The following is a 22,776-nucleotide window of genomic DNA, read 5'->3' as shown; positions in this document are numbered from 1 at the left end:
GTTTGTATTACCATAAAGCATAGAAGTCCTAGTCATGGATCAAGACCGCATTATTCTGCGTGCTCTGAAAATACAGCAGAAACACAAGCTGCCCCAAAGAGGTGCACATGCTTTATAATAGGTTTCTCTAGCTTATTTTTGAAGAGGTCATGTGAGACAGTATCACAATCCTTTCTAAAGTCAAGATGTCATTATTATCCTGTCAGAAGACTATTAGGTTGGTTTGACATGATTTGTTCTTGACAAATCCATGTTGACTGTTGCTTATTACCTTATTTTGTTCTAGGTGCTTACAAATTGATTGTTTGATTATTTGCTCCATTGTCTTTCTGGACAACCAAGTTAAGTCTATAAGTTGGTCTATAATTCCCTGGGTTGTCCTTATTCCCCTTTTTATAGATACTGTATTTGCCCTTTTCCAGTCCTCTGATATCTCTCCTCTCTTCCACGAATTCTCAGAGATGATAACTAATGGCTGAGAGATCTCTTCAGACAATTCCTAAGTATTCTAGGATGTATTACCTCAGGCCCAGCCGACTTGAAGACATCTAACTTGTCTAAGCCCTGGGCTACACTGCAAACTTACATTGATATAACTGTGTTGCTCAGGGGCGTGGAAAATCCACTAAGTGCTACAACCCCCTCCTGTCCCTGACTGCCCCGACCCCTGTCCACATCCTGACAAGCCCCCTGGGACTCCCACGCCCTATCCAACCTCCCCATCCCCTGGCCGCCCCCCCCCCGAACCTCCACCCCATCCAACCGCCCCCTCCTCCCTGTCCCCTGACTGCCCCCCAGAACTCCCTGGCCCTTATCCAACCCCCCTCTCCCCGCCCCCTTACTATGCTGCTCAGAGCGGCGGGACTAGCTTATTAGAAAGCCTGGGAGGTGGGTGAGTGCAAGCTGCTCTGCCTGGCAGGAGCGGCGCACCAGAGTGCTCCCCGCGTGGCGGCGTGGCTGTGGGGGAGGGGCTGGCGGTAGCCTCCCTGGCCAGGAGCTATGGGGCCAGGCAGGATAGTTCCGCGGGCCGTAGTTTGCCCACCTCTGTTCTAAAGAGTCTGTTTCTCCTTAACAAATGCAGGTAACTCCCATGGCATTAATGGAGTTGAGGGAAGAACAGATCCTTTTCAATACAGTATACAAAATCTTTTTGTTAAATTAGATCATAGAGGACAGTGAATGAATTTGGGCCAGATTCCGATTTCAGTTTCACCAGTGTAAATTCTGAGTAATAAAGTGGACATACTAGCAATTTGTGTTCAGAGAAGTGTTGTTTGCTTGACTATATGACATACTGTATTTTAGCTCGATATTAAGCTGCATCTGCCAGTGGCACTGCGTCTGTTCTCAATAGCAAAGAGCAGCAATTGGTAAAAAATCACTTGTGCAAGTAGAAATGTAAGTTTTTAATGAAGTAGATCTTAATTTTTTAAGCAGCAGAAACCTTGCTTCACGAGAGTATTGTATGCTACGCCTATTCCATGGAAACAGAATACTTGGAAGCTTCTGACTTTTTTATTGAGTAATAATATAATTCAAGACTTTGTTTTCTGCCGTGGCTCTTTAGTATGTATCTAAAACTATGTGCACACTTTTATTATAGTTTCACTACTTCATGGTGCACATTGTACTTAAGGTTGAGTCCCAGTTTTTATTTTACTCTACCCCTTGGTGTAGACATGCCCTTACTTTTCAGGACTTTCTCAAACTTCTGAAATTTTCTGTACTTCATCTTTGATTCAAGTTACTAGATAATAGAAATCCATTCTTCAGGTGGCATTTGTTTATCTGTAGCAATTTTCTTGGCTAAAATCTGATAAACAGAGCTAGTTAATTTCTTGGAGGTCTAATCTAACAGAAGAAATTAGTAATATAGTTTGTCAAAATTGTTATGTAGATCTTTTGACTTCTGAAGAAAATTCAAATTGGGATTTTTAAAAAAAAATTTTTGCCTTAGTGGCTGATAATGAATGAGTACACCAGATTTTAATGAGACCATGGAATGAATTGCCACCCATCCATTACAACTGTTGGTTTTATACGAAATAGATTAGCACAGAGACCTCTGGATAGTTTGTATTTCATTGTATAGTCTGGTAGAGATGCTCACCTTACCGTAACAAATGAGTCTTGCACAAGGGGAATTTCCTCACAAGTTAATGTATATATTATATATAGATGTATATTTATTATAGTTTTAGTAAATCTAGATTCAAACAAAGCTTCAGGATGCTATCTCTTGTATCTGTTGGGCACTGAGCAGACTTTTGGGCAATGAGTTAATAAATAATGAAGTGTTCACCAAAATCAGTCTTGTTTCTGGAGATTCTTTGGTTAGTTTAGCCCCTGCCAGCTTCAAGAAATTGAGTCAAATTATTGCTCTAAATTACCTGTGTAAGTCTGAAGTAATGCCAGTGTAACAGAGAACAAAGTTTGGGCTTGTTTCTATAATCTTTCCTTGTGTGTTAGGCCCAATTCACTATTGCCCTACGTTTTGTGTAGTCACTTATGCACATGCAAAGTGGGTGTAAATCATTACCTACATAAGGTGAAAGGCAAAGCTGGATTTTGAAATGTGTAAGAGCATTTGTAGCTCCCATTAATTTTAATGGCAGCTGTGAATGCTCAAGCACTTCTGAATATGCATCTCTACTTCTGATTGAACACTCAGTCTGTGCTTCCACCTTGATAAACCCTTTTTTTTGGTATTCAGCTAGGATGTTGCTTGTCTGTTAAACTGAGATCTATAATCACTCTGAAGTTCTACAACTGATGATTTGTGCCAGGTCTCTACAGTGTCTGCTTAAGCCTTAGTACACAGGTGGAATACACTGGAACTGTTTTGCTGCTGTTTGAGGACAAATACAAAGGCTGTTCAAACTACTGACTTAGGAGTCAATATGTTCCATACCACTGGTAGTGTCTGGGGAGCTGGTGGTACAGGTAAATGTCATCTTGAGAAAGCTGTTGTCCAATACAGTGTCCTGATGGGTTCATATGGTAAAAGCACTTTTCATCATGTATAAATAGAATATTGCATTGAACATGTAAAGTTAACGATTAAACTGATACTTAGATTCCTGTTAATGGGGACCTTAATGGGACCAATGCCCCTGGCTAAGGATTGTGTTCCATTCCATAATGTTTACAATATTTGGAGCAGTTTTGAGGATGGCTTTTCTGCTGTTGAATATGCAACAAAACACTATGGAAAACTGTGCATGTTGCTGAAAACAAGATGTTTCTGGATTCAGCTTTTGCTGTGTTTTGGATGCTGTTAAAAAGTATTTTAGAAAAGAAACTGCTTAAGTGACATAAATTTAGTTTGAAATCTAATGTTAATACATACATTTAGCTATAGAGTTTTCCATTGTAAATAAGATGTGCTTCAATATATTCTTTTTATTTTAACAGCAGAAAAGAACCTTGTGAATTCAAACACCAAAGGCCGGGAAGGAAGATTCCTAAATATATCCCACCTTCACTTCCCACTAATAAGAAATGGTTTGGGACACCTATTGAAGAGATGAGGAGAATGCCTGTGTGTGGGGCTCGTCTTCCTCATTTGAGACCATCAACCAATCACACAGTGACCATCAGAGTATGATAATTCAAAATATTATTTGAAAACACAACCTTCTTATTAAATTGATGGCATAAGACTGATATCCTGCCATTTATCAGTTTTGCAGCTTTACCTGGTTGTGGAAACTTTTGACTTCTCATGGAAAGCTAGCTAGAGTATCTAATATGCTTAAAGATGCCTTGCCTTCTGTGATACAGAGGTCTTACAGTTTGGTTGAGTAGGGCTGCAGAAACATGATTAAGATTTTGACTCTGGCCCTTATGGGACAAACTTTTATTTTAGATAGGTTTGTGCCTCCCCATTTGACTTCCCGGTTCTGGGAACTGCAGGATGTATATCTGTATCCAGAATTGGTCAATGTTTTCCCTTTTCAAAATTTCTCCATTTTGGATTCAAGGTATAAAAGTGAACGAGTGAAGAGGAGTATAAAGGAATCTTAGCCTTGCATCCAATCCTAACCTAGCACATATATATGTGTGTCTGTGTGTGTCTGTCTCTGTCTCTGTCTCTCTCTTTGAAATAATGTACAGTTAAATAATTGTTAAAGTGAAATATATGATAAACTGGCAGGATGTCACAAAGCACAGGTAAAGAAAATCGCATTCATTCTCAATAAATTGACATTTATTTGACTTACATGTTGCTTAAAAGGCATGTGGTCTGTAAGGTGTTCAACTGTTAATGCAATGTTATAAATAGAATTTACTATCAGAAAAGTCAGGAATTTTAAATATATATCCCACTGTATCCACAACTAGTTATCACCATGTGCAATAATAGAGTGTGTTGTCCATACACATAATTGGCTACATTTGGAACCATAATTGTGTGACTTTTCTGTATATAAATTTCTAGCCATATTGGCTTAGAATAGCTTTCAGTATTTTTTACTTTTAGAGGGGAAAAAACCCTAGCAGGTGATCAGACATTGGAATGATTGCATATATTACATTTATTTCAAAGTGCACTAAAATGATCACACTTTTTCATAGAATGTTAGGCTAGAAGGAACCATTATGATTGTATAGTCTGACCTCCTGCATAACACAGGCCATAGAAGCTCACCCAGTAATATCACACTGAGAATTACAAATGTGCTATGTCTGGAGTTTTTAAAATATATCCATGTTTGAGTTATTAGAAAGCAGAACAGCATATAATACATTTTGTAAAAGCATGAAAAAATAATTTTCTGCATTCTGATGGCTCAAAAGAGGCCAAACTAAATTGTACAATTTTTTTTAATCCACTTTTGGGCTGTGTATAAAAATGAATAGCTTTTCACCTGTAAAAGGTGTGTGCTTTCCCTGTGTGACCCATGTGGCCAGATACGTGCAGGAGATACACCCGGCCGCAATGTTTCCAACTGTATCTATTAGTAAATCCACTCTAAAGAATCCAGGCAAGGGTAAGCTGAAACAACATATGTATATCCCCTTTAATAAGGTCTTAGGGAAGGAGCAGTTGTAACAGCAGTTCATAGGCCCTTACCAGATGACTCTGTTTCAGAATTTCCAAACTAAAAGTCCACAAAGAAATCCTCTAGCTGGGTTAGGCTAGCCCTCTGGATCGTGAGGGAGAGACTACTGTCCTTTTCAGCCTGGAGGGCTTCTAGACCCATTCCTTCTGCTCAGTTTCCTGTTCCTGTTTAAATTACCAAGCCCTAAGTTGGGCAGGGGGCCTCCTTTATTACATCCAGGCTGTCTTGGTTGTAGGCTCAAGCCTGCCTCTTAAAAGGGGAAGTATGCTCCTCCAACCCAAAAAGAAATAATTTCAGAAAATGTTATGTAAATACCTGAAAATGATCAATTTGTAATGAAAGTGTCTTCTCCACCAAAATGATTGTTTTCTTACTATAATATCCTAGTGTCTTAGACTGAAAACAAGTGTAACCCACACCAGCACAGTGTGGCTTTTTGTCCCCTTCTGGTGGCTAGACTGCATACAGAAATTTGAGTCTACTACTGCTGACCTATTTGACCAGGTGCTTTAGCTCAGGCAGTAGCTGCACTCTGTTTTAGATCCAGAGTCCTGGGTTCAATCCTCACAGAAAACCCAGGCAGGAGCAGTGTTACACAAACGTGTGTGTCTGAGGCCATGTCTACACTACTGCTGGATTGATGCACCGCTAGTCGATTTAACGGGTCTAGTGAAGGACCTGCTAAATTGACGGCAGAGCACTCTCCGATCGACCCTGGCACTCCACTAAGAACAAGAGGAGCAAGGTAAGTTGATGGAAGAGTGTCTCCCATCAACCCAGCACGGTGTAGACACCGCAGTAAGTCGACCTAAGCTATGTCAACTCCAGCTATGTTATTCACTAGCTGGAGTTGTGTAACTTAGATTGACTTACAGCGGTAGCGTACACGTAACCAGAGTTATGTCTAAGACTATATAATATGGGTCAAATGCCTGCTCTTAGATGTTGGGTATAGTTGCTGTTAAACTTGATGGAACGTGTGGAAAAGGATTTGTGGCCAAAATTTGGCTGTGTACTCACTTTTCATGAGGATTTCTGTTTCTTATTGTTTAGATAGCTTTCACAAGCACTTTGCATAGCATGAATTTTCTTTCTATTCTTTGTTGCAGGTAGATCTATTGAGGGAAGAAGAGGTGCCCAAACCTTTTCCAACTCATTATAAAGATTTGTGGGATAATAAACATGTTAAAATGCCTTGTTCAGAACAAAACTTATACCCTGTAGAGGATGAGGTAAGATTAAAAAAAAATTTCCTTACAAATATGAATGAAAGTTTGGGCAATAAAACTGAGACAGATATGGTAAGGAGTTGTGACCCTGCCTTCTACTACAGTTGCAGATGTTCAGTTTGCCATACTGAACCAGAACACTGGTCTATCTGGTCTGGTAGCTAAGCTTCAGACAGAAGAAGAGAACTCTTCTGCCAGCCGATAATTCATTTAGCCATCTGTATGATGAATAGTATACATGGTAGGGAAAAAGGCTGAGGGGCAGGTTGGGCATGGAAAAAAGGAGAGCTCCCCCCCCGCCCCCCCGGATCCTATTGGGGATGACCATTCACCTTGCAGAATGAGATTGGTTCGGTTATAGTTTGTCACTCAGTGTGCATGTGTTCATAGTTTTCAAGTGTATCTTCTTTATTATGTTACTGGCTAAACCACAAATGGCCTAGTCTTGCTAGGTTAAAGATTTTTTGAAACGAGTATCCTGTTACCACTTGGGAGACTTGTGATTGAGAGATCCCTTAGTTATAGGTTAACAAATTTTTGGAGATGGACCTGTGTGGAGACCAAATTATATTGCCTCTTGACAGCTGTCACACATGTCTATAGCCTAAAGGCTTTTTGACTTTCTCCGCTGTGGTATTTTTGCTGCAGCTGAAAAATTAATAACTAATGAATTGGTGCTTCATAGGAAAAGGATTCATGAAAACCCTATGGCACCACTTAGACAAGACCATTAGCATGACTCTGAAGAGGTCAACTGTCTTGCCCAGCCCCCTCATACCAGCCTCATGAAAATTGCCTGTGTTTACACAGAGTAAGCATTGGAGTTTTTCCAAGTATCTTTTTCTCTCTTTAGGCATATGGCCTTAATTTAAGTATGTGGAAGAACGAGCCAGACTTTCTGTACCTTAATCCCCCTATCTATACTAGAAAAAATGACTGCTTTTGAAGTATGAATTGTTGAATTAATATTCTGAGTGTGAAAGGAGATTTTGGGGGATTTATTAACTCTAGCTATATTATGTCATAATCAAATATCCACTTTATCCTTACTGCTGAAACTTTTGTTCAAGTCTTGGTCATATCGCTCACCTTGCTAATTATAACCCTCCCATTTCTCACCTCCATTTCCAGATGGTCCAGATCTTCGCTAGCAATTTCGTCTCCTACTGCTTTGATGATACCACCTTTCCTTGCCTAGTATAATAAGCATAGAATACCTCTGATTTTTGTGAATTGTATTTGCTTTTCTTCTGATTCTGGGTGTGATTGATGGTGGTGTTTGTAATCTGTAAAGCCCTATGTCATTTGGGACTTGGCTCGTTTAGGGACTTTCTCTTTGCCACTTTACCATTTTGGTAGTTGAGAGGATATATAAGCCACTTTTGCCTACTGTTCATGGATGTGCGACCTTTGGGTCTAGAGGCAGACTGTTTGTGGTGGAGGGTCTTCAGCTATTAAGCTCACTTCTTCCAACAGTGGTCTCCTTTAATAATGTTTTGGTCAACCATTTCCTGCATTAAGGTCCATTAATGCATTATTTATGGCTGAGGGGGTAGTATAGAAAAGACTAACTGTGTGGTCAGTATGAAGGAGAGCACTTTATATATTGTTTAACAAATGTCCCAATTTAAAAAAAAAAAAATTAAAGCAAAATGCAGTGTGATTTGAGACATTAATTAGCAAATTACACAAGTGCTCAAAGCATAGTTCTTTCTAAAAGTGGGCAAATAGAGAACCCCTTTTCCTTTTCTCCCCTCTACAGTTATACTGTGGTATACTGTCAATAACACTGAATATTTTACTGCTACGTGTTTTTTGGCTTGGGTGGTCAAATACAATTTTATTAGCTGAAGTGTTTTCTTTGCTTTGTTCATGTTTTTTATTTTATTTTTTAAAGAATGGTGATAGGACTGCTGGAAGCCGATGGGAGCTAATCCAGACTGCACTACTTAACAAGTTCACCAGCTCACATGATTTGAAGGTAAGGCGGCAATCTAAAATAAAGTCAATGGTCCTATATCTGTCTAGGAGTGCCTTTGCCAATCCTAGTTTTTTTTTCTTTTTTTTCTCTGCTGATGAATGGACCCACATAAACAACTGAAGAAAGTGACCATACAGGGAAATGTGAAACTCATTCTGCAAAATGTGCTGTCAAATGCACAAAGTAAAGATACTGGAAAGAGAGATATTTTTTCTCTAATCACTGTTCCCTTAGGTGTGTTTGATAACATTAGTTTAAAGAAACATAGCAGGCAGGAATGTGATTTTTTTTTTTTTTTTTTAAATGATGGTATCCCTTTATGTAGTGTAGTAGCAGAGCTATTTTCCTCACTGCCTGGTTAAACACAATAAATGCCTAACAGCATTATCCTTAAGTCACGTTTTGTTTTTTGTTTGTTTTTTCTTTTTAAAGGAACTGTTGATTTAGCAATTTAAAAAGAAACCAATCCTACCTGCTCATGGGTTTGAAATTTGAATACAGAATCTTAACCTACCATCTAATTGTTTTAATAGGCTAGACCATTTAAATATGGAAGAAAGCTGGAAAAAATAGAATTTAGGTCAGATTTAGCTTGTGTGTGTGCGCCTTCCTTCATTTTCTGGTTAGTTTTGTGTGAGATAGGTCCAAAACACATCAGGCAGTTTCTCTTTTTAATGTGGTTATTTGTATTTATTTAAATCATAAAGACGCTAGTTCAAGTCTCTAGATGCCATAACACAATAAAATGCCAGCAGCGTTAAATAATCATTTCAACATGTCATCAGCTACCTACAAAAATTCCTTTCTTCCCCTTCATTGTTGTAGGAAGCACATCTTCAGCCCTCTCCAAAACTCCATTCAACAGAGGACACATGCAGAGTAGCAAGATGGTCCCCAGATTTGGGCTATTTTGGACCCACCAAAGAGCAGATTCCACTCTAAGTCCTCACTGAGCACCATGGCATTTTTAACACTCTGAACTGCTTTTTACTCAAAAGTAGCAGGTCTTGTGTACCAGTTTTCAGATGTAAATGGAGATACTGAAAATGAGCAAGAGACATAAGTGGTATTCTTCTAAATTCTCATAAATATTTTCTCTAGTGCCTTTTCCTCAGCAAGCTGCACTGTAACTTCTCCAAACATACCTCCTTGCACATTTGCTTCTCAAGCCCTTGTTTGGAGATTTTTCCAGTAACAGTACTCGTTCAGCCTTCATGTGCGCCATATGCCTCCTTGTGCTGGACATTGAAGCCATAGATGGATGCTTGGGAAAACCGCCCTCATTTCCTTTTTTACCGCCTTGGCCTCAGATGGAGCTCTAGCATGCACTCCTTGAGCGTGCCTCAGTTATTTCAAATTATATTTATAGCTTAAGTTTTGTGAGCGTAGGTCGTTGTTAGTAGTAGTTAGTTACTTAGTGAGTGTTAGTAGTGAGAGGATTGGTTTTTTTCCCCCCTCTTCTCTTTTTCCTTGGGGAGCCTTGTCTTTCTGGCAGGACATGCCTGGCTCTCCAGGCTTCAAATGTTGCCTTTCCTTCTGAGAGGTTATACCTGTGAGCAATAGCCACTCTAAGTGTATCCATTGTTTGGGGCGGTGCAATTTCTGCCTATTACTCAAGTTGAGGACAAGGAAGAACAAGAAGGTTAAGCTCAGACTCTTAATGTTTGAGTGCTCACTTCAGTGTCTGAGTCAGGTCAGGAGATTTCTTCTCCCCCCTGTTCCCCCCCCCTCCACCTTGGCACAGGCTCCCCTTAAGAAGTGAATGTTGTTGGAGGCTTCTGAAAGGGCTCCTAAAAAGGAGCATGGACTCTCATCTGAAAGAGCCCGCTCCAGAAAAGCCCAGTCCCCTTTGAAGAGCTACAGTCTCCAATGCCTTGACCTCTTGGCTTGGTACCATTGAGTAGAAGGACTCCTCATCTGGTACTGGTGGAGCCAGAAAGCCCTGGAGCTCGAGGGAGAGACATGGCTCTGACAGGGAGAAGAAGGGAAAGCATAAACACTGTTGTCCGGTACTGTCAGTTCCAGGTCCATGTCGGCACCTACCCATTTGGCACCCTCGGTACCGAGGAAGCAATGGTGCCAGACTCCATTAGTGTCTACGCTGGTATGCCTGCCATCGGTGATACCGTCAGCTTTGGCTACCATGTCCATAGCTACCACATTGGTACAGCTTCCCTACTCCGTAGCCTCAAGAGTTCAGATATGTGAGGGACTTGTCCATAACTAGGGCCCTACCAAATTTACGACCATGAAAAACGCATCATGGACCGTGAAATCTGGTCTCCTGCCACGGTCTCTGGCCTTTTGTGTGCTTTTACCTTCTATGATACAGATTTCATGTGGGAGACCAGGGTTTCTCAAATTGGGGGTCCTGACCCAAAAGAAAGTTGCAGGGGGGTCGCAAGGTTATTTTAGGGGGGTCATGCTTTTGCCATCCTTGCTTCTGCGCCGCTGCCTTCAGATCTGGGTGACCGGAGAGTGGCGGCTGCCGACTGAGGGCCCAGCTCTGCAGGCAGCAGCACAGGAGTAAGTGTGGCAATGCCATGCCAGCCTTACTTCTGCGCTGCTGATGGCAGCGGCTCTGCTTTGAAAGCTAGGCTCCCGGCCAGCAGCTGCTGCTCTCCAGCTGCCCAGCTCTGAAGGCAGTGCTGCCACCTGCAGAAGTGGGGAAGTAAGGGTAGCAGTACCCCCCACAACCCCCTAGCAACCCCCCCCCCCAACTCCTTTTTGGTTCAGGATCCCTACAATTACAACACTGTGAAATTTCAGATTTAAATAGCTGAAATTGTGAAATTTATTATTTTTAAAATCCTATGACCATGAAATTGACCAAAATGGACTGTGAATTTGGTAGGGCCCTATCCATAACATATGAGCCGGAATCCCAGTTCCTCGTCAGCACTGAGTGTCTCTCAGTACTGAGACCTCAGTCTCCGGACTGCTGTAGTCCCCCTGTACCTCAGGGTTCTCCATCCTTTTCTATGTCCTCCATCGGACAGCGTTGAGGAGGATGAAGGGGTCTTCTATTTGAGTCCAGGGTTCCCCAACATAGCCTGTCAGGAACCCATTCTTTGACAGTCATAGGGAAGAGTGTAACCATCATCAAGGGTGGTGGAACTAACCCTATATGCCACCCCCATTCCTGTATCGGCCCCTTCAATGGGCATACTAGGATCCCTGGGTTGCTTACTGACAGCAATTCTCTAGCCACGAGAGTAGGGTTGTTCAGTCCTCTCCTCCTCAACCAGCTACCCCATACCCTCCTCACCCCAGGAAGAGACACTTTTTAGGAACAGGAGCCCAGGGCAGATGAAGAAATCACCCTCAAACACCAATTTCATCCTCTTCTCCAGGCGAAGCAGTTTTGCCTCCACCATCTTCCAGGGCCAGTGATTTTCAGCAATTTGAAGACCTCATAAAGAGGGTAGCTGACACTCTTCAAATTCCACTTGAAGAGGTCGGGGATTCACAACACGCATAAGCTGTTAGATATTCTACTGTCAACAACACCCTCCAGGTGGCATTATCTATCAGTGAGGCACTCCTGGATCCCGCCAAGACTGTATGGCAAACATCTTCTACTATTCCACCCATGTGTAAAAGGGCAGACAAAAAATATTATATTTCCCCTAAGGACTCTGATTTCTTGTTCTCCCACCCTCCACTGAGCTCCCTAGTAGTGGATGCAGTAAACAAGTAGGGCAGGCAGCACTTCTCCATTTCTGTTCCACATGACAAGGACCATAAGAGACTTGATCTTTTTGGACAGAAGTCCTATTCATCAGCAATCCTGCAGTTCAGGATCATGAACTATCAGGCAATCCATTTCAGAAACTATAATAAATTGATGGCTTTTATTGAACACCTGGGATAGGAACATGGGGAGCAATTCCAGTCCATTTCAAAGGGGCAATTATTGGCCAGCACTGTTCTTCAAACATCCTTAGTTGCTGTGGACACTGCTGCCAGGTCCATCTCCATGGTGGTAGTTATACGCAGGGCATGATGGCTCCAGCTCTTGGGATTTCCAAGAGAAGTACTGAAAACTGTTGAGGCCCTCCCTTTCAGTGGTTGTAGGCTTTTCTTGGGGACAACAGATGAGTCTTTGCATACACTGAAGGACTCTGGAGCTACTTTATATTCCCTGGGCATATATACACCTACTAATAAGAGACAGTTTAGTAGGTCACAAGCTGCCTGGAGATCACGTCCTGATCAGTTCTCTGGATTCCATAGGTCCACTGAACGCCGCAGGAAAAGACATAAGTTTCAGAGAAAAAGGACAGCCCACCTGCCCTCCATGACCACTCAACCATCTCCTAAGCAGCGGTTTTGAGAGGCTGGTTGAGAGTTGGGATCCTCCTGCATCTCTGGTTTTACAGCTGCAACTGTTTGCCCTCCACCCTCTCTTTGGGGACTGCCTTTCTGATTTCCAGCATGCCTGGAGGTGCATTACTACAGACAAGTGGGTTATAGAGGTTACAACATCACACTATATCATCCATTGTATGTCACTCCCTCCTTTCAATTCCCCTTCCCCATTCCTCTTTAGGGACCCCTTTCATGAGGTTGTATTAAGATGGAAGGTGAACTCCTCTTTTAGAAGCAACAGAGCCAGTCCTTGCCCCTCAGAGGGGCAAGAGGTTTTACTCAAAGTATTTCCTCATATGAAAGAAGGATGGAGGGCGGAGACTGATCTTTGCTCTAAGAGTTCTGAACAAGTTTGTAAAGCCTCAGAAGTTCAGGATGGCGATTCTGGCAGCTATAATTACTTCACTAGAGAAGGGGGATTGGTTTTCAGCTCTCGACCTGCAAGATGCCTATTTCCATATAATGATACATCCTTCGCACAGGAAATATTTATGATTCACTGTAGACCAGGATCATTTCCAGAGTACTTCCCTTCAGTATCTCCTCCCCAAGGCTGTTCTGCAAGGTCATGGTGATAGTGGCTGTTTATCTCTGACAGGAGCCAATCCTGGTCTTCCAAGGGCCATTCCTATGAAACAGTGCTGTCTTCCAGCCACCTGGCCCTTGCTCTGTTTTCAAGGTTGGCTCAGAATGACATATTCTCCAGTCAGAAACACCTTGGACAGACAGGTGACTGTTCCTCTATAAGTGAGGAACTCCCTGGATTGATGGAAAGATCAATTCAACATCTTCATGGATATTCTCCTCTGTCACCCAATTACATCACTGACTTTAATGACCAATGCATCGCTATTGGGATGGGGAACTCATCTCAATGCTCTCATGCCTCAGGGCAAATGGACAGCTCAGAAAACCAATCTCCACATCAATCTGTTGGAGCTCAGGGCTGTCAGGAATTCCTGCTTCTATTTCTATTTCACAAGAATTGAGGCTGCTGGAAAGGCTTTAAACCTTTTTTAAAAACAATTAAAAAAAAAAAGCCTCTATGCCCTGTGATGACTAAAGAAAATGCTCAATTTTTATATGTTTCATGAATGACATAGCAACTATTAAATTATTTTTTTGTCAACAATTCCTAGCGTGTGTTTTGAGGCTGACTAATTTCTTGAAGCAGTGTAAAATTGATATTTTAGAAATGTTGTTCTTTGTTTAAAAAAAACAAAAACAAAAAGTGAGTTTAAATTATACAAAAAGAAATCATAAAGTCAAATACACACGCACAAAGAGTAAATTAAGAACTAAGTCAGTTTTTCTTGGAATTATTTTTGGTAAGATTATGTTTAGGCCTGGTCCTTGTTTCTCTGTTTTTAATTGTTCTGCTTAACCTTGCTATGCTTTTGATTCTCCAGTGCCCTACACATGCAAAAGCTCCTGACAACTACACGGGGAGTTTTTTGTCTGTATAAAGCCTTCAGGTGAGGCCCCAAGATAGCAAGTTTGTTGTGGGTTAAGATACTTTTCTGCCAGTAGATGGTGCTATTTCTTCGAAAAGATAAACTTCAGTGAATTGTCATATGCCAACCAAGAATCTGTATTCCAGTATGTGTGTTTTTTTCCCCATAGGAGGCTATATTGAGATATAATGTTGCTTATGCCAAGAAGTGGGACTTTACTGCTCTTACTGACTTCTGTGATAAGGTAAAGAAAGTTTACTTCAAAACTGAAAATGTAAAAGATAATTCAATGAATTCTGGCTATATTTACTATATATCTTGTGTTACTTTTTTTTTCATTTTCCCTTCTAACAAGAGTCACGAGCTGCACATTTCTATAACTGGCCCAAATGTAATACTTTGGTTAGTGCATACAAGGCATTTGCTTCATTCTAGATTTGCATGACTAGCTCAGAAGTTTTAGAGCATTCCTGAACCGTTTGCTTCCAGGAAAAAATCTGTGATCATCCTGCTATGCTGCCAGATTTGTTAGTAAACTCTATTGTGTTTTTCTAAAGAAACATATTAAAAAGAAACTTATTTTTATGTTTCTCCCCAGTTTCATTCGCTGACACAGAGACTGGTTGTAAGTCTAGCAGTATATTTTTCTTTTAAGGTACGGGAGGTCTTGATTTCAAACTTTAGACAAACCCTCGTGAAGATGGGGCAATTGCTCTATCTTCAAACTTTCCCCCTGGCAAGAGGATGGGGGAAGAGAGCTACAGGTGACTGATGCTAGTAACATTGCTTAATGCACTTCTGCAAAGTGCTCAGATGCCATGTTGATGAAGGCAGTACAAGAACTTAAATAGACTACAAAGAAAGGGTTTGTATCTTGAGTTTAAGAGCTCCAAAAAAGACACAGATTCTGAGTTGGAAGGAGAGAAAGAAATGTATTTGGAAAATACACAAGACTGCCTTTGTTTTGGTGATAAAAATTATGGATGGGTCTCCATCCGGGGGCTTCTCCAGTAGGTAATTCAGGTATGGTTGAAATTGAATTTGATTTGTATTGAATGTTATAGTCAAAATAAATGTTTTATAAATGAGAATTTGAATATGGTATGAACTTGTTGGGAAGTTTTTGGTAGTCCATTACAAAGATATGCCAGAAAATTTGAAATATGCCTGCTTTACTATAAAATATAGAAGAAAATGTATTTTCTTTTGTTGACCAATTTGTACAGAAGCAAAAATTTCATAGGAGAAACAATAAGTATCCAAAAGTAGCTGTGCATTTAAACAATTGGTGTTTAGTAGTTTTCTTCATAATTCATGTGTTTGCCTTTTTGTAAGTTCATACAGTACGTACGTGTAAAAACGTTTGGTCAACTTGATCCATGTGGGAAAGCAGGCTGTTCTTTGCAATACCTCTCTTATGCTCATAGGGACAGCTGGATTGGAGTGGGATTTGGTTCTGGGACAACATGGCGGTGACACTACTGCAGAAGGGCAGCTGTAAAAACTGCTTATGGGTTCATAGGGAGCCCTCCTTGTCAAGATTGTCTTGAAGAGGTGCTGAATCAGTCTGTCTTCAGGCCTCTCTGGAGCTGCCCCCTCCTAGTCCTCGTTCATCTTCTTTTGGGGCTGCATTGGCTAGCTTTCATGCCACTACCTTAGCAGTGGTTGTGGGTATTTTTTTGCATCCTTGCTCCTGGTGTGCTTTCCACCACTCAGGGCTTGCAACCTTGGCTGCACCACCAGAAATTAATCTGGTCTGTTGAAGATGCTCCCTATAATATTGTCAAACAATATAATATTTCAAAAAATATAACAACTTATAAAAAAGGGGTGGGAAAACCCCTGTCATAGGACGACCCTGCTGGGGTACCCTCCAGCAGCAGGTTGTGGCAAAACAGGCCTACTGGCCTTAATTTACCTCCTTTAGAGTCACCTGCAACTCTGTACTAGCTTTCTTTACTCTCTAATATCCTCATTGGGGCCAGTTTATTACCAAATATAGTGCAATTTAGTCCATAACAGAAGGCTTAAAACATCATGTATTACTTGCCCACAGTGTATGTAGTTCTTTAAAAATTTCATGACTTCTGGTCCGTTAATTTGGGACATACCACACTCTAGTGTATTCTACCACACCTGGGTTTTTCATTAGTCTTCTACTGACCTTCTGCCAGGACAGCTATCCCTGACCTTCCAGCAGGGATGCAACCCTGTTCTTCCCAGTGGAGAACACACCTCCCTCTTCCCCCTACAACGCTTCTCTGCTGGAAGTTCATCCTCATCCAGGAAGCAGTCCATGACTTCCCCTGCTCCATTAACCTCTCATTTCAGACAGGCCATCAAGTAAGCTCCTCTGCTGCTTATTTCCCATCAGCCCTTTCTGGCCCTCAACTCCAGCTTGAGAGTCAGCCGGCAGCTCCCTCTGCTCTGTTTCTTGTCTTCATCCCTCTGCAGCCCTTTGGCCCTGGCCCTGGACCTTGGGGAGGTCAGCTGGCAAACCCTTCTGCTGCTTTCTTGCATTCGTCCCTTTCTGGCGGTGGCTCTCCCGCTTTAAAGTCAGTAGGCAACTTCCTTTCCTGCTCTCAGCCATTAGCCCTGGCTCTCTATCCTAAGTGGTCAGTCATCAAATCACTCTTACGTCTCTCCTGTCAGCCTTGCCCCAGTAACCTATAGCTTCCTTCAGGGAATTCCTACAGTCTCCTGGTCTCTGGCAGCTCTCAGCTGCCCTTTTTCTGACTGACTCCTTCACTGTCTTTGTCTCTACCCAAATATATGGCCCACATGCCTTGCTTTAAGCTCAGCTGGGGTCAACTGACCAGTCACAGATGACCTGGCCTCTTCCCTTTAAAGGACCAATATCCCCCTGTTTCAATCCCCAATGTTTTTTTATCAAAAGTACTATTGAAGAATACACTCGAATGTTTGAAACTGATACTGCACAGCTACAAATGTTTCTGAGCTTGTCATAATCCCAAGTGATGCTGTGGGAGTTCAAAAACTGTGGATGATCAGACTGGGAGATCATCAGCCAGAGGCAGTAAGTAATATCAGCTGGTACTGGAGAAGATAGGAACAATAGGGAAATAAACTACAGTGGGCATTAATCCATGCAAAAGTGGGAAGGCAGTTTCTGTCACACAGTAACAGTGATTTATTTGTGAGATTCCCAGAGAAATTGAGAAAAGCTGTACCAAAGTCTGAGCTGCAGACCAGGCTTGAATAGTGTGTGTTGGTATACTAAACAAAGAATAATGAAAATCACATAAATTGTACAAAAAGGGAATAAATCCATCCCCCGGTTCAGAAATTAAATGTCTAGAGCTATAGCACAGGAAAATTTCCCTCTCCAAATTTTCTAACTTCCCCATTACTCTCATAACTAAATCACTTCATGGAAATGCATGTATTCATACATGTTAAAAAGTTGAATTCCCCAAAAAACTATCAGAGTCATAGGTGAGTGAGGTAGTATATTTTACTGGACCAACTTCTTGTGGTTAAAGATTCAAGCTTTTGATCTTACAAGTCTGAAGAAGAGCTCCGAGTAAGCTCAAAAGCGTGTCTCTTTCACTATGAGAGGTTTGTCCAGTAAATTATATTACGTCATCCATCTAATATACGGGGAACAAAACAGATACAACAACACTGCAAACAAAAAAAACTATATATTTTAGATCGAGAAATTATTTTAAATCAGTTTTGGACTGAGGAACATGAAAACTTTGAAAGGTTCCATAAATTATCAAAACCTCTTCTTTTGCTTACTTTGCAGTACCAGAGCACATGAGCTATTGAATGAAAAGCTGAGCTTCTGTGGGCACTCAGTGGAGATGGTTGCAGATTGACCTAAACATGCCAGCTGGAGTGAAGTGCAGAGTTTGAACCTATTGACTTTGGGAGCTAGCACTTACAGTTTTACTGATTACTGATGCTTTCTCCTATTTACTAAGTCCATTTGAGAGGGTAGGATGAAAGCAAAACTAGCTGTAGTAGTAAAAGTCCAGGGGGTGGCAAGTCACTTGACTAAGAGGAAATAATTTGCTGAATATGGGTCAAAATTAGTACAAAAAAGTATAAAATTGTGATTTTGTTGTTAGAGCTGGAGACTAAGACAAGAACCTTTGTTTTCATTCACAGCCACTGCTTACTTTCTGTGGTTTTTTTAACTAAGTCCTGTACAGTCTGATTTTCAGAAGAGCTGAGCCTCCACAATTCTAACTGCATTCCACTATTGTCCTCTGGATAGCCCTGTCTGCTGTAATGGCACACTGGGGCCCGTTTGTATCTGGGTGTAACTTTTAGGCCATATCTGTATATCATAAATATTTAACAATGTTATTCCAAAGAACGTTGGCATTGCAATCTCCTGATGCATCTTCTGTGTGCTCAATGCTCCTCACCCACTAGTTTGTTTCATGCTATCCTATTAGCAAATTCTTGTCTTGTGCATCTGCTTGTGATTTTCTTAATTGTTATATAGTCAAAATACAGGGTCATTCTTTAAATTTTTAAATGTAAAATTCAAATTAATTTTCCTTGTAACAGCAATACTTATTAAGATAGGTATTAAACCTTTGGGTGAGTGTTTTAAATATTAAAGCTCCTTTGGCTTTTTAAACCGGTTTAGAAACAGATTCCTGTATGCAACTCAGTGTCTCTATCATTCTCATGTGGGAAAGTTTCAAAGTTCTAGTTTGCCAAAGGTGCTGCTAATTCCAAAGGCTGAGTGATGTAAGGAGGGCAAGATCAAAAGGGACTTCCCCTGTTGGCTGTCAGAATGATAATGCACAGGTGGTCCATTGACATTGTATAATTCTGTCAGCTCAACCTGTATACAGCTAGTTAATTTTTGAAGGTCATTTGTTTCAGTTAGGTAACAGTAAAAGAAGGGGATGATGGTTACTTTGTAGAAAAGTGCATGGGGGTACAATATACAGCCTGAAATGTGTTTAAGAGATCAGATCGATGTGGCTTGGTGATGCCCTCATAAAAAATACCCAAGTATTTTTGAATTGACTATTCTTGGTCTCTTACCTGATTATAGGGCTAAATTACACAGTCTGGTTGTGGGCCTTGGGCAGGAGCAAGAGCTTACGATTTGGTGGCCCTAAGCAGATGGATATAATTCTGCTAGATATGCGGGTGCTTTCATTGAGAATATATAAAATACATTTTATAACAATGGTAAGGTTGCAAAGTCAAGCACTTGAAAGTTAAGAAATGGCAGAACTTGGTTCCTTGTGCAATCTTAAATTGACCCCATTGTGTGTATTCATTTTCATAGTCTGGACCAACGTCATATTGAAAGTCTGACAGAAGTAGCAGAGTCCCAGCTCAGCTGTGTCCCAGTCCAGTGCCTTAAACACAAGAGAACATCTTTTTTCTCTACTTGAAACTTTCTGCCTCATTCATTGTCCATTCTGTGCACTGAATGACTTAGGGGCCCTGTAAAACAAATTATAATTTGAGTTTATAATACATACATACATACATACAATCGAGGTAGTTTAAGTTTGCACAGGAAACCTCAATTCTTGGATTTTGGCCATTGACAACTGATGTCTTAAAAGGCATGAAATATTGTTGTTTAGCCTGGCATTGCTAAACATATTTTGCTGGTTAGTAAGGTTGAATGCAGAGAGAGATTTTTTTTTAAATGTTTCAAACTAGGGAATATGGTGGATTTTATTTTATTTTTTTATTGAATCCATCTTTGGCAGAGTAGTGTCTCTTCTGCCGTATTCACCTAATCTTAATCCCTTTTCTTTTTTGAATTTCTAGTATTCTTTTGCTCACATCTGTTCGGATGGAAGGATTTTTCTTAAAAGGTGTTAAAGAATATTACTAAGTATTCATTTTTTTTAAAGCAAAAAAGTTGAGATGATAGTTTTTGGATGTAGGAATACATGTTTACCTGGACTAGATATTGCAATTGACTCTCATACTTCCTCAGTTATACTTGTGGGATTTGACTTAGAGTATAATTTAAATTCTTCAAGATAGGGAGTGTCTTATACTCTAAACATTTGTTACACAGTTGTAAAATCAATTAAAAAAAAAAAGTATCTACATTATTTAAAAATCCTGGCAACCAGCACAAAGGGAACTTGCTTAAATGCAGGAAAAACAAGGAAATTTGTAGGAAGTAAGCCTCCTATAAGTAGAACAAGTGGCATGCAGTTAGGTAACTCCCAAAGTTACCTCCTTAGAGACATAAATCAGTCTTGAGGATGTAAAATAGCTATTTTATTCTACATAAGCAGCAGTTTTCTTTGTGGTTCATTGTGGCTTTTATGTCAACTGAGCTGTTTTGCATCCCGGTCTGTGGTGTAGGATCAGTATAGTAGGCTTATTAGCTGATCCTGATAGCCAGTTTAATATTATAAATACAGATGTCTTTTAGGGAGGAGTGGGTGAATTTAAGAAATAAAAATACTGCCCTCCAGCCTTCCAAGCCCTGTAAAGTGCTATAGATTGAAATCTTCAGGAGTTTCATATGTCATTAGAAAGTGAAAAGGGATTTGAGGGAGGAAGTATTTATCTAGATAAAACAATAACTGTGTGTTTGTAATGGATTTAGTCATATTTCTATTAGAATGATAAATTGCAGTTAATATGTTCACCTTTACCTTATTCTATCTGTGATTAGAAAATTAAAATGTAAAAAACACTAAATATTGCCACTTCAGCTCAGCACCATTTTCAAGTGCTAATGTTGGTCTTCCTCTCTGCCAACTGCTGAAAACAGCAGAAGCTAACATGCTTTGTTTTATGGCTCTCCTGTTAGCGTTCCACTAAATTAAATCCAAAACACTTGCCTAATAACTTTATATTCTCAATGAATCAATATTCTTAATGTGGCAATTTTTCACAGGAATATGTGACAATACATTACAGAATGAAGGTCGCCTGTGCTAATGCATTCAGGGTGCTTTTGGAAACGTGTGTTTTAAGACATTCCTCTTGATTTTACCACTTATTGTATGCCTAGTACATTTGAAAGTGAAATTTACATTGTTGAAATAATGCTCTGCATCAGACAGCTTCTAAAAAACAGTTAACCTGAATTAACATCGTCTGATTCCAAATAGAGGATTTTCTTCCTCACAGCGTTCCTAGATTTAACTTATTTGGATTTCTAAGAAAAAATGTAGTGTGTTTTGGATTTATCTTTAAAACCTTTGAAACAAATCTTGAGCGTAACACACTTTTCCTAATCCATGTATTGGATTCTTTTTGGGAGGCTGCAGTTCTAAAATAGATTTTTGTGGTTTTGAGGTGAGGGAAAGTAGAACCCATGTTAAACCCTGTTGGTCTGGGGAGAAAGTGCTATGGTAGGAATTATTTTTCCTCTACGTCCTGACTGATCCACAAGGGATACTCCTGTCTAATGCAATTATTTGTTGTATCACACAGCTAAAAGGAGCAGTAGAGTGAGGGACAATGCAAGGTAGAAAGCAAGTCATAAATAGTGAAATACTGAAGGTGAAATTACAATAATTTTTTACTCTTAAGTTTTTTGTAAGAAGTCAAAAATGCTTTTGAGAGGCACAGCACTAATTGCACAAGTAAGCATGAAAGGCTAAAATACTAACATCAGAAGTTATGTAGATTTGTTTCTTTTAAATTATGTTGGACTGAATCATAAAACATCTGTTATGTTATGGCTGGCATTATATGACCATCTGGAAAAGTGTAGGTAAGATGTTTTTCCAACCCATCAAGAATAAAGATGCCTTCATTTTTGCACTTTATTTTCAGATTATTTTATAAAAGCCATGGCTAATTAATTTTGAAAGACGCACGAAGAGGCTTCTGTGGTATGAATTCCTGAATATTTCTAGCTTATTTATTCCTTTTAATGGCAGATTACTTACAGAGTAAGAGTTAACACTTGATTACAATTTGTAGCTCTACGTAAAGCTCTGAGAAACACTGATTTGATAGCAGAAACAAAAATACGTTTGCATATGCATATACTTTTGCACACATCTCTTGACAGTGAGTAGGAATACCAAGGGGAACAATGTATTGTTGAATTCACCTATGTGCACTGGAAAGAAATACTTAGTGCTGCCTTTCGTATGTCACTGGGGGATCCGATGTTTATTTTCCCCAGGTAAATCCATTGGGACATGTTTCCTTATTATCTGTTTTTGTTTTGTTGGGTGTTTTAGGTCAGGCTAATTATTTTATTTTTTTTCTTTTAATAAACTGTACATCACATTTGATTTTTGTATGTTTTTAATGCAATCATTTAACAGGACCTAGGTCAGGGGTGGGAAAAGTTTTTGGCCTGAGGGCCACATCTAGGAATAGAAATTGTGTGGTGGGCCTGAATACTCTCAAAATTGGGGTTGGGGTGGGGGAGGGGAGGGGATGAGGGCTCTGGTTGGGGGTGCAGGCTCTGGGGTGGGGCTGGGAATGAGGAGTTTTGGGTGTAGGAGGGTGCTCTGGGATGGGACCAAGGGGTTTGGCGGGTGAGAGGGGAATCAGGGCAGGTGGTTAGAGCACGGTGGGAGGCTCAGGGGTGCAGGCTCCGAGTGGCGCTTACCTCAAGCAGCTCCTGGAAGCAGCAGCATGTCCCTTCTCCAGCTTCTACGTGGAGACGTGGCCAGGAGGCTCTGCACGCTACCCCATCTGCAGGCACAGCCCTTTGCAGCTCCCATTGGCCG

The 22,776-nt window shown here is 40.6% G+C and overlaps 1 protein-coding gene across 8 annotated transcripts in view; it reads left to right on the top strand.

The window, feature by feature from the left end:
* The window catches only part of PARG (poly(ADP-ribose) glycohydrolase), a 126,961-nt gene that overhangs the window by 9,728 nt on the left and 94,457 nt on the right, over positions 1 to 22,776 (top strand). For 7 of the 8 annotated variants that reach the window (XM_073353306.1, XM_073353305.1, XM_073353302.1 and 4 more), the window contains 4 exons: positions 3,415 to 3,601; positions 6,176 to 6,298; positions 8,193 to 8,276; positions 14,271 to 14,345. In XM_073353306.1, coding sequence (XP_073209407.1) covers positions 3,415 to 3,601; positions 6,176 to 6,298; positions 8,193 to 8,276; positions 14,271 to 14,345 — 469 coding nt within the window. The remainder of the gene's footprint in view (positions 1 to 3,414; positions 3,602 to 6,175; positions 6,299 to 8,192; positions 8,277 to 14,270; positions 14,346 to 22,776) is intronic. The other variant, XM_073353303.1, reaches the window with a different exon arrangement.

Source organism: Lepidochelys kempii, chromosome 7 (genome assembly GCF_965140265.1).
Source record: "Lepidochelys kempii isolate rLepKem1 chromosome 7, rLepKem1.hap2, whole genome shotgun sequence".
Lineage (NCBI taxonomy): Eukaryota > Metazoa > Chordata > Testudines > Cheloniidae > Lepidochelys > Lepidochelys kempii.
This window is presented reverse-complemented; position numbering and strand designations above follow the sequence as displayed.